The following is a 17,882-nucleotide window of genomic DNA, read 5'->3' as shown; positions in this document are numbered from 1 at the left end:
ACCTGCATTCATCTGCCCACTGCTGGGATTTCAGCCTCCTTTTAATTACATTAAAGCAGCTGGTACCACTGGTTACTGAAGTCTTCAGATTACCTTGATTGCTCGGTCATTATCTCTAATCAGCTGTTTCTTCTCATCTTCAAACTTTTGTACAAGATCCTGGAGCCGCCTTTCTGCAGCAAGCTGCTGCCGGCTGCTTTCCTCTTTCAGAGAGGAAATGGTTGTCTGAAGTTCTGCTATGATCTAAAATGAAAACAGCATGCTATAACTTCAAATTCTTCAGTGAGAGGCATCTATTTTATATGTATTTATGCTTAACAAAAGAATGGATTTGGCAAAACTCTATCCCACAAACTAAACATTTTCAATTAACATATCATGCATTATAATGCATGAAATTCCACACAATAAAAGACTAGAATAAAATTGTGAATGGTGAACAACTGCTAAACCAAGTGTATTTGGAAGACATTTCCACTATAACATTCTTCAATATTTACTCATCAGAATAACATCTGTGATCTCAAAAATATGAAAAGCATCAGATTTTTATTTTGCTGAGAAATATAGTTATTAGAATAAGAAAAGCTATTTTGCCTTTCATAAATTTTTGAACTTTAATAACCAAAATAACAGAGGTCATTTCCATGGTCACCTAATTCTATACAATAACTCGTGAGTATTCACTAAAGTCTGCATATTGTGTTAAAGACTCCAAGTTCTGTGTCACTTACTATTGTTAGATAAGTGTTATCACCTTTCTTTCATAAATGAAGAAACAGAGGCACAGAGAGAGGTCAGATATTTGACATGGTTGAAGATGACTTCCAACTAAGGAGACAGGCAAAAGGTGAAGCCCACAGATGTATCATTGCACTAATCCATTCCTCTAACAAGTGGATTTGACTTTTCAACAAGGTTTTGGTTTAAGGGAAGTTTGTATTTCCAAATAGGTTGCTTTCTTCTTAACTGCTACATATTCATGACAGTTTATTTTGGTTTGCATCTTGCCATTTCAGAGACTCCAGAACTGTCTACATTTGAGAATTGGTTCCTTCCTGAACAGGGTTCACTCCAACTTCCCCAATGAACATGTGGAAAGAGATCTCTGATATTTAATGGGTCTACAGAGAGCTTTCCTGTTCCTTTGCTTTGGATGTATCCATTTCCTTTCAAATTCAATTGTGATGACTTTTTGAAAGCAGGAAATGGTTGTTTCTTCTAATAAAAGAAACAGTATTAGAATATAATTCTGCTGGTGCTAAGAGGGGAGCCAGGTTACTTTTTGTCACTATTAATTGTAAACAAAACCAGGTCAAAGCATCATAAAATAATAGAAACTTCATAGAGTCATCAGAAACCCAGTCTGATAGAAATACTAGTTGTTTCTATTGAAATAAATAATAGCATTATACAGAATGTTTTTTATAAGTGTTCAAACTCACTGTAACCAAGTTTAGAACTGATAATCAAATATTAGGGTAACTGTGAGAAGATAAAGTGTAATAGCATTATGTTAATATTATTAAATGCAAATGAGAATCTTCTGCTACCTACAGTGTGGAAGAACATTCATTTACTGAGATAGCTTTCATCTGCTGCCTACATTGTGATTAGATGCTGCTTCCACTGTGGCATCCACTCAATTATATTTTCCTAGCACTTCTGCGAAACAGGATAGGTTGTTACAATAAGTATCAAAAACTGAAGGACAGAATAATCAACTTCCAGTTATAGAGCCAGAAGATGAGCTGGGGGTAAGAAAGAGCCCCATTTCTTTGGATTAAACTGAAATTTAAAATTGATACCATATAGGAACAGAGATCCAAACAGTAAAAATAGTTTGATTTTTCAAGTTGCATAAACTAAAACTTTATGGAAGTGATAGGTTCAATTGTTTTGTGTGTATGTTTAGTTCTGACCAATTTAATCACATGTACACTTTTAATGTACTTTTAAGGTACATTAAAGTAACTTTTAAAGTAACCCCTACTTTTCTTCAATATATAAAGATTGGGATTAGCAAAAGATAAAAATATTTGAGGGCATTTCAAGTGATCACAAGGGCTTAAAATCATTTTTAAAAGATTTAGGAAAACAGCACATCAAAAAGAAACAAATGTAGCTTTTGGAGGAACTGAGAGTGGAATCCAGGATGGTCTGAGAAGAGCATACTTGCTTTTGTGCAGAAAATGAATCCTTATTTCTTAAGGGTAGAAGGGAGATTCTTATAGGAGAAATAATGAGATTATATTTGGAAAGCTATATTCATGACTTGTGCAGGTGACACCAGGGAGAGGATGTCAAAACACTGGAGGTGAAACACTGGCTAGACAAATTGATTGATAGACTGACAGTTATGATGATGTAGAGCAGCAACATGGGTTTTAAGAATAAGATTTAATGTTTACATATTTTAGGACTGAGCATTAAACAGAATAAATAGATTAATGTACATGCTTTAGGTAAAGGACAAGGCATGATCTTTAGGTCTATTAGCCATAGAATTAGATAAGAAAATGGACTATTTTCACCTCAGTTCAATGCATATGACTAACACTATACATAGTTAAGTAGTAGAACTATAATTGTGGCAAATAAAAAAAAATCTGGCAAACAGTATTGAGATAATCTAGCTTTTTCACAGAATAATATCATTAAATGTGCCTAAAGAGAATGAAAGCAAATACATTGTATGTATTGTGACTATATCATAATAAAACCCCTCCAATTCTGATTGAATCCTAATTTAGAACTGTAAGAGACTGCCAATGTTCCTACATGAATTGTTTATCCATGTGCTAGCTTCAGAAAAAGAATTAGAACATTTCATATAGCTATTAAAAATTAGTATCTTGGAAAACAAGAACTATTTTGGGCTGATAATGGCAGCAACCTAACCCATGGAAGAACACATGCATAAATGTTAGGGGTCTTATTTAAGGTCCTAAAATAAAAGAATTCCAAACTGAGGATACATTTAATCTTTAATTCATTCTGTTGTTTTTCAGATTATGGTATAGTTTGAGACATTAGTTCCTAAAATTTTTCTGTGGAATGCAACAAACCAGACAAGCCACAGTTAGGAAGGGCAGGCAAGTATTGGAGTTCCTGACACACACAGAAAGGAGTGGCCCCTTGCTGCACCCTGTTTTCTGGCTGCTTCCCTGGGTAATTACAAGATCTTGAAGAGTAGAACATGTGTGGCACCTGTGTCTATGGGCACTAATCTGCATCCGATGGGAGAAAGGGAGCTGGTCCCGTGGCACTGAGTGGGCTTGGTAGGCAGCTCACCTTCGGCCTCTTCACATTTTCAGTGTGCATACTATTGCAAAATGGCACCATCTCTTTTTTAAAAAATGACTATCAAATGACTGAGCTGAGTGAGGAATCTACATTAAAACTGAAAGGCAAGGTTAATATATGATACTGAAATAAAAGACACAAATATGTAATAAGATGGAGGTGTCATCTGGGATTGTGCCCAGAGACAGTGCCAGTGCTGAGAATGCCATGGAGATGATGAAAATCTCAGGAGGAGTCAGGCTTCAAGTGTGCCCATGGTTTGTTGTACACACACTACTAAATCCTAAGGGCTGGATAAGATCTGAAAGATTATATAACTTCCTTTAAAGGAGGAAAGTATTTAAAATATGTTCCAAGTTTAACTGATGCTCTCTTAAATGCCAGTTCAGCCATCATCAATGCACTCATTAATTTTTTTAGAGATTTTTCAAAGTCTGATAAACAGAATTAAGCAACTTTGCTTCTGGCACTTGCATCAGCATGATGAGATATGAGTTAGAGATTCCAGCAAACCAGAACTTGAAAGTGGAAAAAGTCAATCCATGCTTCTGGTTTTTAATGTTCATTTAAAAATAACCTGTTTCTCAGAATTGACTAGCATTGTAGACTAATGTTTCTTATGCCAGTTTGTAGATATCAGTATTAACAGCCATATTTATATGTATTCAGAGGTGGGAAAACAAAGCATGAGGTTATCCTTCTAAGAAAAGGTTGGGCCATCTTTTCTTATGCTACTAAAATCCTTCCTGAGATTATTTTTCCTTTTCTTTCCCTTCCCTTCGTTTGTTCGTTCGTTTATTCGTTCCTTCTTTTTTTTTTTTTTTTTTTGCTGGTCCTGGGGCTTGAACTCAGGGAGGGCCTGGGTGGCTAGCACTCTACCACTTGAGCTGTAGCACCACTTCTGGCTTTTTCTGAGTAGTTTATTGGAGATAAGTGTCTCATGGGGTTTCCTGCCATTGGCTGGCTTCCAACATGATCCTCAGACCTCAGCCTCCTGAGTAGCTAGGATTACAGGTGTGAGCCACTGGCTTCTGGCTCTTTTTTCTTATTAGGTATCACATTATCCTTTTGTTTATAAAACAGTGGCTACAGTACATGAGAAATGTTACTGGCTGGGTTTTCAATTTCCTTCTTCATGTCTTTACTTAGGAAAATAGCACCCAAATCTCATCAATTCTCCAATACTTTGTTGTTGTTGTTTTTTGTCAGTCGTGGGGCTTGAACTCTGGGCCTGGGCGCTGTTCCTGTGCTCTTCAGCTCAAGGCGAATGCTCTACCTCTTGAGCCACAGCGCCACTTCCAGTTTTCTAGTGATTTATTGGAGATAAGAGTCTCATGGATGTTCCTGCCCGGGCTGGCTTTGAACCGTGATCCTCAGATCTCAGCCTCCTGAGTAGCTAGGATTACTGGCATGAGTTCAATACTATCTGAAGAAATAATTCCTCCTTCCTTCCAGACCTTTTAAACTTTCTTCCCTGCTTCCTCTTTTCTCTATTGCAATTTTCATGCTACTACAAAATTGCTAACAGTTATGAAGCTCTTTAGTATGTATGAGGCATAGTGCATTTTGTCATTGTTCTACTTCATACTTAAAACAATCTCATGAGGTAAGTAATGCTTTCAACCTTTGACAAATAAGGAAACTGAATTCCAAAGAGGGCAGGTAAGCTTACTCAAGGACACACAGTGGTAGGACTGGCATCAAATCTCGAGTTGTAGAAAGCTCAGGCTTTCTTCCATATTAACTTACATTTAATTTGCTTTAATGTCATATAATCAGGCTACTTCATACATTCCTTTAGATAAACTTAAGTATTCCTGTTTACACTCTCATTACTTAAGCATTTTTATTAGTTATCTTATATCTCACTTTCAGTCTGCCTCTTCTGTTTAACATAAAGCAAAATAAGCAGAATGTAGATGTATACCAGCCAGGAATTTTGGAATAGTAAGATTTCTTTAAGGCTGGGGCATAGCTCAAGTGGTAGAGCACTTACTTAGTAAGTGCAAGACCCTGAGTTCAAACTCCAGTACTACCTTCTCTCACCCACCAACAAATCCTGTTGATGGGAAGAATCTTTTTCAGTGAACTAAAAAGGACATTTCTTCATACTTTTTCCTCTAGATCATGACAACCAGGACATTATATTATCATCCTCTCTTGAATAAACATGTATAACTCTTTGCTTAAACAAAGACTTTTTGCTTTCCCAATGGGATGAGAGTAGTAGAACATAAACATTTTAGAAATAATTATAGATTTGAGGACATTTACAGATAACTGCCAATGAAGTTTTACCATATTAAAAATATAAGGGGCTGGACCAGGCTGGGGCTGAGCCTCAGGATCACCACATTGGAGTCAGACCCAGGCTGAGTCCTGGCTGAGTCACTCATTCATGTGATTTTGTCTCTCTGAGCCTCAGTTTTCTTAACTGGAAAAATGGGGCCAGTAAGAGTTTGCAACCTGTGTACTGTGAGTAAAGACTAACTATCAGCAGTTAAGAGTTCATAGCATTAACTATTACCATTTTGTTGTTGTATTGATGTTAGTCCTACTATGTGATACTTAATTTTGCTTCTGCATACATGGAAAGACACCAAAACAAGCTGATTTTAAAAGGACTATATATGAAGCCTACAAACCAAATTGTTTAATTTCTCCATCTGCAAAGAAGATAAGTAGGATTTACTTGTTCTAAAATTAATCATATCTCTAAAGAATGCTTGGGATTCCCTAAATGCTAGTAGTGAATAACGTTATAACTACTTATATAGTTATATTTCAAGTAAAGTATTCAGTTGTTGGATCTTATAGTAAAACTATAACACACAGCAAGAATAGATAAACTCACAATTCTTTTATTTTTCCCCAAAAGACTCAGAGTTGAACTGCTGATTTAACCTAGAGCTGTCATTTTGAATTATGCTGTCAAGTAGCCCTTAGGTGCAGTGAAATGGAATATTGCAGAAAAGCACAGATGGTATCAACACGCTTACATCACAATGTAGGTGTGTATCTCCTGTACTTCTGAAATGATTTCAGCCTGGGCTTGCTCAAGTGTACAGGCTGGTTTTACAACATTGGAGCAGGAGAGAGAGATGTGGGGGGAGAAGCAGAAAGACAGAGACAGAGAGACAAAGGCAAAAAAAAAAAACCAGACAAAGACAGAGGCAGAGAGAGAGAGACAGACAGAGACAGAGATAGAGACAGAGAGACAGAGGGTGTGTATTAGTTCAAATGGTTCAATATGCCATTTTCTGAGAAGTAAATTTACTGAGAAGTAATTCAACTCTGAAGCATAAAGGCTTTGATGTGTTAGTTTTGTTTCTGCTTCTTGTATTAGTTTTACTTTGTTTTGTTTCTTTTCTTGATGCTTACCTGGGAAGATTTGGCAAGCTTCTGAGTATATTCCTTCTCAATCTGCTTCAGCCTGCTGTTGGCCTGAAAAACACACGCACATGAACACACACACACACACAGTGACCTGTGAGCTTGGTATATCTTCCACATGCCTATCACCAGGCAGCTGGGACACCCGCCAGCTGCACCGCCCTTCTGGGGCAGCCAGAAAACCACAGGGCTTGTCTTTGATCTGACGCCAACTATTCATCACTTAAAAAGCTAAAGAAAAAAGAGATCTCTCCTGCCAATTATTAGACAAACACAAGACTTCTGTGGATAGAAAGAGAAAGGGAGGAGAGACAAAAATAGACACAGCAAAAGTGTGAAAGCTCAGAAGGCAAAGAAGGGGAAGAAGGAAGAAATGGGAGGAGAAATGCAGGAAAGGGGACAGAAAATTGAAAGAGGAGGAAAAGAAGTTGGCAAATTTAATACTCTTTCACATCAGCTTAAAAATAAAAGCAATAGGTACTCCTGGACAAAGGCAGATATGATAATTTTGGATTCAATAAGCAAAGAGTTGAGCCCCGTCCCTGCCCAACACAGACCTGTCCTTTGAAGTGACAAATATATCTAAATCAAACAGAATAAGTCCACATTGCTTAGAACTTGATTATTCCTATGTTCTTCAAGCTCCAATCCTTTGGATGTAACCCATGTTGTGCTCTCTGGAAGTGTTTGGGATCTTCACTCTTATCAGTGCTCAGAAAGGTCACAGTGACATGCCCTAGATGGATCCCTTTTCCTAGTCTTCATTTTTGGGAAAACTTTGAGTCATTACTCTCATAATTTCCTACATCCTGTCTATCCATCTACCTGCATCTCTCTGTTTTAATCTGATTTTTATACCTCTAAATTTGTATTTTAGGTCATGGTCCTTGGGGCTTGAACCCAGGGCCTGGCTGTTGTCTCTGAGTGTTTTTGCTCAAGGTGCAGACACTATCTCATGAGCTACTGTTCCATTGTCAGCGTTTCTGGTAGTTAATTGGAGATAAGCATCTCATAGACTTTCCTGCTTAGGCTGGCCTTCAAAGGCAATCCTCAGATCTCAGCTTCCTGAGTAGCTAGCATTATGAGTCACCAGTGTCTGGCTATTTTTTTTATTTCTACTTTAAAACCTCATCTTGTATCAAAAAAGATTCTGACAGCATCATTATAATGTCTAAGGAAGCTTTTTTGTTTTTTAAAACAGCAGCATAACCACAAATGAGGAAACAGACATTGGGAGGTTAGGTAATCTGCCCAGCATCACACAGCGAGGAAGTGATAGGACAGGACATAGTCCTCGTCCTCCCCCCCGGCTGCAGAGCCCAAGGCTCTATCCACCAGAGCACAGTGTATAATGCCTCACAGGGTAGTTCTGATATTTCTTGAGGTTACTAATCTCATATCTACATATCTATCTACCTATCTAACCTGTCAACAACTATGTGTGCACCTATCCACATATATACTTAAAGGTTTTTCAGTTCACCAAAGGGTGTTTTGTCAGAGTTCCCTTATTTACTTTCTCCAGCCTTTGTCTTTCACTTCAGGCACTTTTCTCAAATGTCTAGCATTCTTTAGTGTGCTTTCTTATTTAAGGTGAGACCTTATAAAACTGGCTGGAAGCAGCTCCGATCTATACAGCCTGTGGATGGTTGGATGTCCCATGGTTCTCCTGTGCCAGTCTCTTCATGGGCTGATCCTTCAGTGTAAGACCTGGCAGCATAGATCTGACTTCTGTCTGCAAAAGGGTGCTTGGGTATTGAAGCTGGCCATTCTTGCACAACTCTGTCTTCATTTTTGCCCTCAACTCTACCTAAGAACCCTCCAGGAGCAATTGAAGGGTAGGGCAGAGTGAATAAGATAAGATGGGTAATCTTGTCATTTGTTTGTTTCTTATCCATTCTCTAAATCCATTTAGAGACTTACTTATTCCCCATCTACTCCATACCTCGTCCCTCCAATTCCTCAAGATTCCCTAAAGTTGAGCAACATGGATGATTCTGCTGCTTGTAATAGGTATAGTGTCTTTTCTCCCAAAAGCTATTCATATTTTGTTATGCTTAGTTAGGCCAAGTCCATTTTGATCCAGTCCTTTCTGAAGTTCAAAAATGCTGTAATTTCTTATATTTACCACCATTATCTCTTCTCTCTGTCACTGCAAAAAGTGTACTATATAAATACAAATGCCTGGATTATATCCTGAAGTTTTGACTTCATTCATTTGGGATACAGACCAGGTACTGCAATTAAAACAAATCTCTGCAGCTATTTCTAATGTTTAGCCAGGGTTAAACTAAGGTTAAAAACCACTGTTTATGTTCTTTTCAATTTCTTCCTCCTTCTATCACCTTCCTTCTTAAAATTTGGGAGACAAGCACTTCATTACTGAGCTATATCCCCAGCCCCTCTTTTCATTTCATTCTTTGCACTTTAACAGGACTTCCTCAGAGAGTGGAGACAAACAAGTGATTCTGTCTACCATGTTTACCTGGCAGTGAATGATTTATTTCACTGTCACAATGAGATGAAGAAGACACTTACTCTGAGTACGTCCCTATATAGCATAGGCTGAACTCCTGACATCTAGTTTACGTGTCTCTTCTGCTAGTTTGTGGGATCCTGAAAGACAGGTACAAGTCCTTCACATATTGCTTGGTACAAATATGTTCATTTAAAGGATGAAAAAGATACTATATACAGCCCTTTTTCTTAATATTGCCCAACCCCATACTTCTGAAATGAACTTTTCATAACCATATGTTCCATGCACTTAAGTTCAAAAGCAATTCTTCGTGGAGTTCATTCTATAAATCTCTGCATCTACACTCCCATTGAGTGCACAGGGTAGTTTTGTTTTTCTCCAGAGTAGATGGGGCATGTGACTGTTGCCATTTTTCTAGTAAGTGTCGGACTCAATTCCAGCTCAAAAGGACCCTCTCCATTACAGAATTAGAGCCTCAAGAACCTCTTGAGGTTTATTGGTCTTGTTTCACATTCTGCCAATGTTAGTTATCACAAAATGCTCAAAGAAGTATTTGTTGCTTTTAAAGTAAATACTCATTGAGCTTTTACCATGTGCAAGGCACTATTCTAACTGCTTTAAAAACATTTACTCACTAGAAAATCCACAAATTAATTACAGTGTCATAAAGAAAGAGTTAGTTCTCTAAGATGCTGGTCAGTAACGAAAGACTATGTGCCAGCAGCAGTTCCTCTGCAGGGACTGTGGCTGGCTGGCTCTTGAATCTCAGTAACCTAAACCAGTTCCTTCATAGCTCAACAAATGACTCATTCCTAAATTCTAGAACTACAGCATTGAACACACAAGCAAGAATCTCTTCCTACCTCTATGAAATGTTTATCCACTAGAGTAAATAGCACAATTTTTGTGGAGCTTGATGGTACACAACTGTAATACCTGCTTCTCAGGAGATGGAGGTAGGAAGATTGTGAATTTGAAGCCGTGAAAAGTTATCAAGACCCTATCTTGTGTGGTTCAAGTGATAGGACATTTGGCTAGCCCGAGTGATAACATACCTTTTAAAAGTAATATTTTAGATGGTTTGATTGCCATAGAGAAAGATAAAGTAGGCAAAGATGATGATGAAAGGTAGGGAAATGATGAAAGGTAAGAGTGCTTTGTAATTTCATAAACATGAAAGTCTTAGCAGGTCTCTTTGAGAGGGCAATAGTTGAGTAAATACTTGTAGGAGATGAGGAAGTCATGGTGAACTCCAGGGAGAGAACATCCAGGCCCCAGTAAGCGATGATGCTAGAACCCTGAGACAGTAACCAGCAAACCATGGAAAAAGCACAGTGCAGAGGACAGTGTGGCTGAATCACATGCAACATCTTCTGTGAGCAACATATATTTGAGAGAGAACAGGGGTTGGGGAATCTCACATGGGACTGCTGAGATTTTGTTGTTTTTGTTTCTTTGTTTTGCGCAGGTACTGGGCCAGGAACTCAGGGACTCATGGTCTTCCTTGGCTTTTTCACTAAAGGATGTGTGCTTTACCACTGAGCCAGAGCCCACTTCCAACTTTTTGCTGATTAATTGGAGATAAGTATCACAGACTTCCCTGATCAGGCTGGCAACCCTCAGATCTTAGCTTTCTGAGTAGCTAGTATTACAATGTGAGTCACCAGTGCCCCGCTAGGAATAGGGATTTAATATGTGTAAGAGAAAATTTTGAAGTGTTCTAAAAAGATCAGCATAGATTCTGTTCACGCTAAAAATCCAACAAAGAAGACAACTGGGAGGCTACTGCAAATAATACAGGATGGCAACAGAGGAGGTGAGAGCAGTCAAATTCCATGAAAAAAAAAACTGACAGGAGAACCAGCTGAATAGGTTGCATTACAAAAAAGATAATAGAGAAAGACTTCAAGAATTGCCTAAGCAACTAGAAAATAAGATTATTATTATTTGACATGAGAAAAACTATGGATGGAATAGGTTTTTTAGGAAAAGATCCACTAATCAGTTTGGATGTATTAAGTTTGGAGATGTTTATTAGACATTCATTATTGAGATGGAACAAAATGGGGACAAGACTGTAGGGGAGGTAAGTGAGTGAAAAGAGTGAGTAGAGGAGGAAAAGGAAGAGGTAGAGGAGGAGAAGGAGGATTTTTCTGTAAGATAACAGGGAACTAACAGTACATCTGTAGGCTGATGGGAATATTCTAGCAGTAGAGAGGGAAACACAGATAACACCAGATATTTACTTAAGATATATCCTTAAATAAAGGAGAGAGAATGTGTTATAGTAAACAGTACACCCCTACATTCATAGGTAGAAACCCTAACTCATTTCCATTGTCTAATCCACCAATTAATGTATTTTGTGATGGTCCTCTGGGAAGACTAATACAGGATACAATCCAGAGTTCCAGGGGTAGGAGATGGCTTTGGCTAGGAGTGCAGGCTAATGATTCCCAGAACAGTGGTGAAAGGTTCAGATTGCTTCCACTTTTCCATGAAGGGGGAGGAATGGTATATCATTTGGGCTTGAGAACTGTATACAGACTGTGGAGAAATATACAGTGAGATACAAGATGAAGTCATTTAGAGGAGAAAGAAAGGGCCTGGGAAATATAGTATAAGTCTCAGGATTTTAGGAAGTATTAGGGTTCACTGGAATATTCAATACTACAGATAAAGTGAGACTAGTTTGTATTAAATACTCTAACAGTACTTTGGAGATGAATAAGAATAATTGAAAAATACTTTTCATTTCTCTATATAAATTAGATTAGGCTTAGCTATTTTAAACTAAGTCTTAAAGCTCAATGGTGCACATCTGTAATCCCAGCACTTCAGAGGCTGAGGTAAGAAGACAAAGAGTTTGAGGCTAGCTTGGGCTAAAAAGTAAAAAACACTCAAAACCAAAATAAAACAAAAGGCTTAGGACTAGAGGTGTGGCTCAAGTGGTAGAGCATCTGCCTGGCAAGGACAAGGCACTGAGATCAAACCCTAGTACAATAAAAAATAACTAACTGAATGAATAGCTCTAATTTCTATATAGAAATCTTACTCTCTTCCTCCTCCTTCTCTCTCTTCCTTTCTCCTTCCCTCCTTCCCTCTCTTCACTTCTCTCTCCCTCCCTCCTGGGCACGTGGGGCTTGAACTCTAGTGCTCTACCACTTAAGCTACAGCTCTTTTTTTGTGGTTAATTGGAGATAAGAGTCTCAGAAATTTTCTTGCCTGGGCTGGCTTTGAACTGTGATCCTCAGAAGATCTCAGCTTCCTATGTAGCTAAGATTGCAGGCATGAGCCTCTAGTACCTCACTAGAAACATAATTTTCATACCATCACCTGCAGGATATCCTGAACAGAGGTAACATAACAAGAGAAGAAAAACAGCAATTTTAAAGTAAGCCTTGTCTTCTGTCTAAAATTAATATAGCTACTTTTGCTTTCTTTTGATTATGATTAACATGGGGTATCTTTCTCTACCATTTGCTTTTAGTTTAAGTATACTCAAGGTAGGTTTCTTGTAGACAATATGGAGTTGAGTCTTGTCTATTTTTCCACTTTGACAATTTCTGTCTTTTAATTGGCATGTTTAGGCCACTGACATTTAAAGTCATTACTAAAGCCAGGTGCTGGTAGCACACACCTGTAATCCTGGCCACTTAGGAGGCTGAAATCTGAGAACAGAGCTCAGGCAGACAAATCCATGAAACTCCAATTAACAAGCAAAAAGCCAGACATGGAAACTGCCTCAATTGTAGAGAACAAGCCAACCCATTGGATCAGTGTCTGGATAATTAGTACTTGTTTTAATTCACTGCTTTTTTCATTCCTATTTGTTTTCCATTCTTTTTCTGCCTTTTGTGATTTACAGGGAGCATTTTTTGTGTATAAATCTATTTTCTCTCCTTTCTTTGCCTATCAGTAATAATTTTAATTATTAGTGGTTTTCCTAAAGTTTGAAATATATTTTACTTTCAAGTAATACTGCATAGGTAGGTAGATGAATGCCTTATGTAGCAAAATACTAATTTCCTACTTCCTGTGATTATTTATTTCACATACATAAAAGTCTGTGTAAGTACAGGATCACTTTGGCTATTACTGCTTTGAATCTGTTAAGAATATTTGTTGGGCTGGGAAGGTGGCTCAGTGGTAGAGCGCTTGCCTTGCATGCCAGAGGCCCTGGGTTCGATTCCTCAGCACCACATAAGCAGAAAGAAAAAAGCCGGAAGGGGCGCTGTGGCTCAAGTGGTAGAGTGCTAGCCTTGAGCTGAAGAGCTGAGGGACAGTGCCCAGGTCCAGAGTTCAGGCCCACGACCGGGCTCCCCCCCCCACAAAAAAAAGAATTTTTGTCAATGATAAAAGAAATTCTTTGAACATATCTTACAATACATGATCTATTGACAACAAACTTCCTTAATTTTTGTTCAAGAATGAATTTGAATTTCTCCTTTACCTTTGAAGAATATTTTTTCACAGCAGTGAATTCTACACTTGTATGGGGTTGTCTCAATACTTTAAATATTTTATTCCACATCTTCATAATTGCAGGTTTTCTTAGAAAGTTGACACCTACCTCTTATATCCATCAAATTTTGTCTTTATTGCTTTATCTTTTATATTTTTATAATATGTTTTGATATAGTTTTGTTTTTTGTATTTATCCAAGTTAGTATTCTCTATGCATCGTGTGGTTTGGTGTCTCTCCAAATTTTCAGGCAACAGCTAGCCCTGTGAGCTCGTTCCTCTGCCACGCAGTTTGCATAGCATTTTACTTGGTAGATGAGAACTGTCAACCACTTTATATACGGACTGAAATTTACACTTCTGAAAACAATTCCCAGAGACAAAGGGCAAATTTAGTGAATAGTGAGTAGTCTTAGTAGTTACTGAGACAATACCACACCCTTTAACATATGTGTAATTGTATCCCAGAAGGAGAAGGTTTAAGAAATACTTGAGAATGTTATGGTCGATAAATTTCCAAATTGAAAAAAATTCTCTACAGCCACAAGTCCAAAAAATAATTGAACAAAATATGATAAACATAAAATACCACATCAAAACAAATTATAATAAAATTATAGAGAACAATAAGGATAATATCTTAAAAGCAGTTAGACAACCCATATATTAAAAAGACACATTGATGATTTCACATTTATGTTATTCAAGTCAGAAAAAAATGAGTACTTAAGATATTCTTTCAAGAAAATATGTCAATATAAAACTACACATCTAGGGCAAATATCCTTTCTAACTTAAAGTAAAAAAAAAAAACAGAATTTCAAAGAAAAATTCTGGTATATAGAAACCTGGCTAGACACCAATGATTAAGTACACACACACACACATACACACACACACACACACACATACCACACACACGATATACTTTTTATTTTCATTTTCAAGCTTCTTTAAATGACAAATTGATGTGAAAAGCAATATTAAAGCAGTATAGTATGGGTAATATTTGCAGAGACAGGAAAAGAATAGGGAAATGAGAGCATTAAGTTTGAAAGGAAATTACAATTCATACTTGATGTACCAACAGGAAGTAAAAAAGTAGGCTACAATTAAAGCATATTTTGTAAAATATATCAACAACTGAAAACCTAACTAAGACTTTTATGAATTAAAACTCAAATTTTTGATTCATAGAAGTGGTAGAACAATTCTAACTATGCATGTACCTAAATCCAAGTGGTTCAAAATACATAAAGACTGACAGAACTAAAGGAGACATAAGCAAACTCACAAGGAGGAGAATTCTCACTAAGGAGAATTCAATACTTCTTTCTCAGAAACTGACAGAACAAGCAAATACAAATTATTTAAGAATGCTACCAACTCACCTGATGGATCATATTCTGGTCCATGAGACAAATTATAATTTAAAAGGGACTGATCTTATACAAAGTATATTCTCTCTGACTGAAACAAAATTAAATATGAAATCATGATGGAAATGTATCTCATTTTCCAAGTATTTGAAGAGTTGAAGAAGTACATAATAATACTCCAAAATTCTAAGAAGAATTTAAAAAGGAACAGAAAATACTTTGAGATAGATAAAATAGAAGCATGTATTTATGGAATGCAGCTAAATAATTTTTAGTTTTAAATTCACATTTACTAACAAAAAGAAAAGTTATAAAGTGATATAAGGCTGAAGATAAAAACAGCAACATATTAAATGTAAGGCAAACAAAACAAATAATAAAATGGCAAAAATTAATAAAAAAAAAAACAAAAAAGGAAAATCAATGGGCCCAAACAGTGTTTTTTTTAAAGAACAAATATGGTAAATTTCTTGATACAGTAATTAGAAAAGAAAGACAAAAGTTACCCACAGCAAGAATAAGAGGGCCATCTTTACCAGATTCTATAGACATTAATATAATAGTAAAAATATTAACACAGTATGAATTTTCAGTAATTTAAACAAAATAGATGAGTCTCTGAAAGGATTAACTCAAGAAAAAAGGAGAAAACTCAAGACCTCTCTCCTTCCTCTCTCTCCTTCTCTCGCGCACACACGCACACGCGCACACACACACACACACACACAAATACATCCTTATATCCACTCCCAAATGCTTTCATAAATGAATTACATCAAACATCTAAGAAAGAAATAATACAAAGTCCCCATAAATTCTTGCAGAAAATAAGTAGGCAGAAATTGCATCATGATAGTTGATCAAAGTAGTAATATCACTCCAGCCAAATGCGAATTGTACTTTTTGTACTTGTGTTGAAAACCACACATTATTAGTTTTCTTATTCTCCTTTCACATTAGCAAGATTTTCTTGTACAGTGATTCACTTCCATGTGACAATTAAGAGATCAGTTTTCCTCCTATGAACATATTATATACCCTAACATGTATGCATGTACTAACATGTACACACACAAATTTTTCTGAAAATCTAATATAACCTTGTGAACAGTGTCACTTTCATCAATATTACTTTTAGCTCCTCTTCGTTAGGCACTATATACTTATAGAGAAGTAAAAGACATTGCATATGGGAGGAGATAAGTCAATACATAAAATACTGCATAATAGGAGTCATGAAAGAAATAGAGATGGTGTTTTTAAAGAGGAAATATATCGTACAGGAGGCGAATATTAAAAGTAATGATGATGACACTGACAACTATGACAGCAACAACAAACAAGTAATTAATTTTTCTCTTACTTTACTGAACTAAATGCTTTATGCATACTGACACAACTAGACCTCTTGAAAAGTTGAGAGGTAGTTGCTATTATCATCCTCACTGAAGCTGAGAGCAGATGTTAGAAAATATGTCAGAGGTTGTCCAGGTATGGATGAATAGGAATCAACTGACAGAAAAGGAGAAGCAAATGCAGCCACCTGCAAGGTACCAGAGCATGCGGAGCAGGGGTGGGTTTTGCGGAGCATGGGGTTTCTGAGCTACCGGGCTTTCTTTTCTTCCTTCTTAGGCATAGGAGGCACACATCTTGAAAAGGTTATCCTTCCCTCTGCCTCCATTGTCATTGACTTATTAGTTCAAGAAATATTTACTGAGCTCCTTGGTGACTACCCATTCTTTACTTAATGCCCTGAAATTTGACCCTGTCCCCTCTATTCAATTCTCCAATGACCTTTTCACTGCTGTAATAAGAGGTCATTTTTAATAATGTTCTTTTTTTCTGATTTTAAGGGTAAATAAGGATTGTGGTGACTGTTATACAATTCTTTTAGTTTATTAAAAATCATTGAACTACACATTGAAAACAAGAACTTTTTGGTATGTAAACTACAATTTAATAAAGCTATTTTTATCTTAAAATGTAAATAGATGGGTAGAAAAAAAGGAATACATAGGATAAAGCCTGTGAAATATTTTGATGATTTTTCTGAACAATATATTTTTGTAAGTTTTCCTCTTTGTAGGTCCTCCTTGCTTGGCATTCTGTCTTTACAACATTACAGTGAAGGATGACATAGTAAACTGCAGGAAAAACTAAGGGTAAGTTTGGGGGTTAGCACTATAAGCCCACTGGATGAGTCTACCATGCTTGGTTTTACCCTACCTGCTTCCCTACTTTCTCCCTAACCCCCACCTAGAAAAGTGCCCAAGGCCAGAGGTCTGGAAGTCTGAAGTGCAGAGGAAAGTGTTTATCTGTGTCTCCCCTAAGTAGGCCCCATTTTTTGTCAAGCCTTCTGACATAAACGTGGGAGCTGGGGAAAGACAAAGCCGTCACATAGGTAGAAGTTACTCTGAGAACAGAAGATGCCGCATGTTCCCAGGCCAGGAGGCCAGAGGCTGCTGACCTCGGATGGGTTCTTACCCTCACCCATAGGCTTTCTAAGTAGTGCCTCAGAAGTTCAGCACCACTGCTGTTCCCAGTTCCCTGTGGGCTCAGCAATATCCCCCAGAAGGGAGAATGTAAAATTCCCTTCATGTTTGAGAGCAGTGTGGAAGTAGCTAAGAGAATGCTGGCTTGGGCTTTCAAAGAGGGATGGATGTGTAAATGACAGTAGATGTCTGGCTAGTAGATGATATGCCAGATCAGAGGCCCTACCTCACCCACCACAACTGACATGACAGCAATTGGGGCCTTCCTGCCATCCTGGGCAGGTGGGCAGTGGCGAGGCTCAGGTCACTGAGGACAAGTTCCAAGTTTCTGCTCTACCACTAAGCAGAGGTTCAAGACAGAAGCTGAGA

The 17,882-nt window shown here is 37.4% G+C and overlaps 1 protein-coding gene across 11 annotated transcripts in view; it reads right to left on the bottom strand.

Moving 5' to 3' along the window:
* Positions 1-17,882, bottom strand: part of Cep112 (centrosomal protein 112) — a 350,152-nt gene that overhangs the window by 76,584 nt on the left and 255,686 nt on the right. For 10 of the 11 annotated variants that reach the window (XM_069993124.1, XM_069993126.1, XM_069993125.1 and 7 more), the window contains 2 exons: positions 6,688-6,750; positions 94-243 (listed from right to left, as the gene is read on the bottom strand). In XM_069993124.1, the coding sequence (XP_069849225.1) occupies positions 94-243; positions 6,688-6,750 (213 nt within the window). The remainder of the gene's footprint in view (positions 1-93; positions 244-6,687; positions 6,751-17,882) is intronic. The other variant, XM_069993128.1, reaches the window with a different exon arrangement.

The sequence above is a fragment of the Dipodomys merriami genome, unplaced genomic scaffold (genome assembly GCF_024711535.1).
Source record: "Dipodomys merriami isolate MVZ:Mamm:240054 unplaced genomic scaffold, mDipMer1.0.p SCAF_42, whole genome shotgun sequence".
Lineage (NCBI taxonomy): Eukaryota > Metazoa > Chordata > Mammalia > Rodentia > Heteromyidae > Dipodomys > Dipodomys merriami.
Note: the sequence above shows the minus strand (reverse complement) of the source record. Positions and strands in the feature narration are given on the sequence as shown.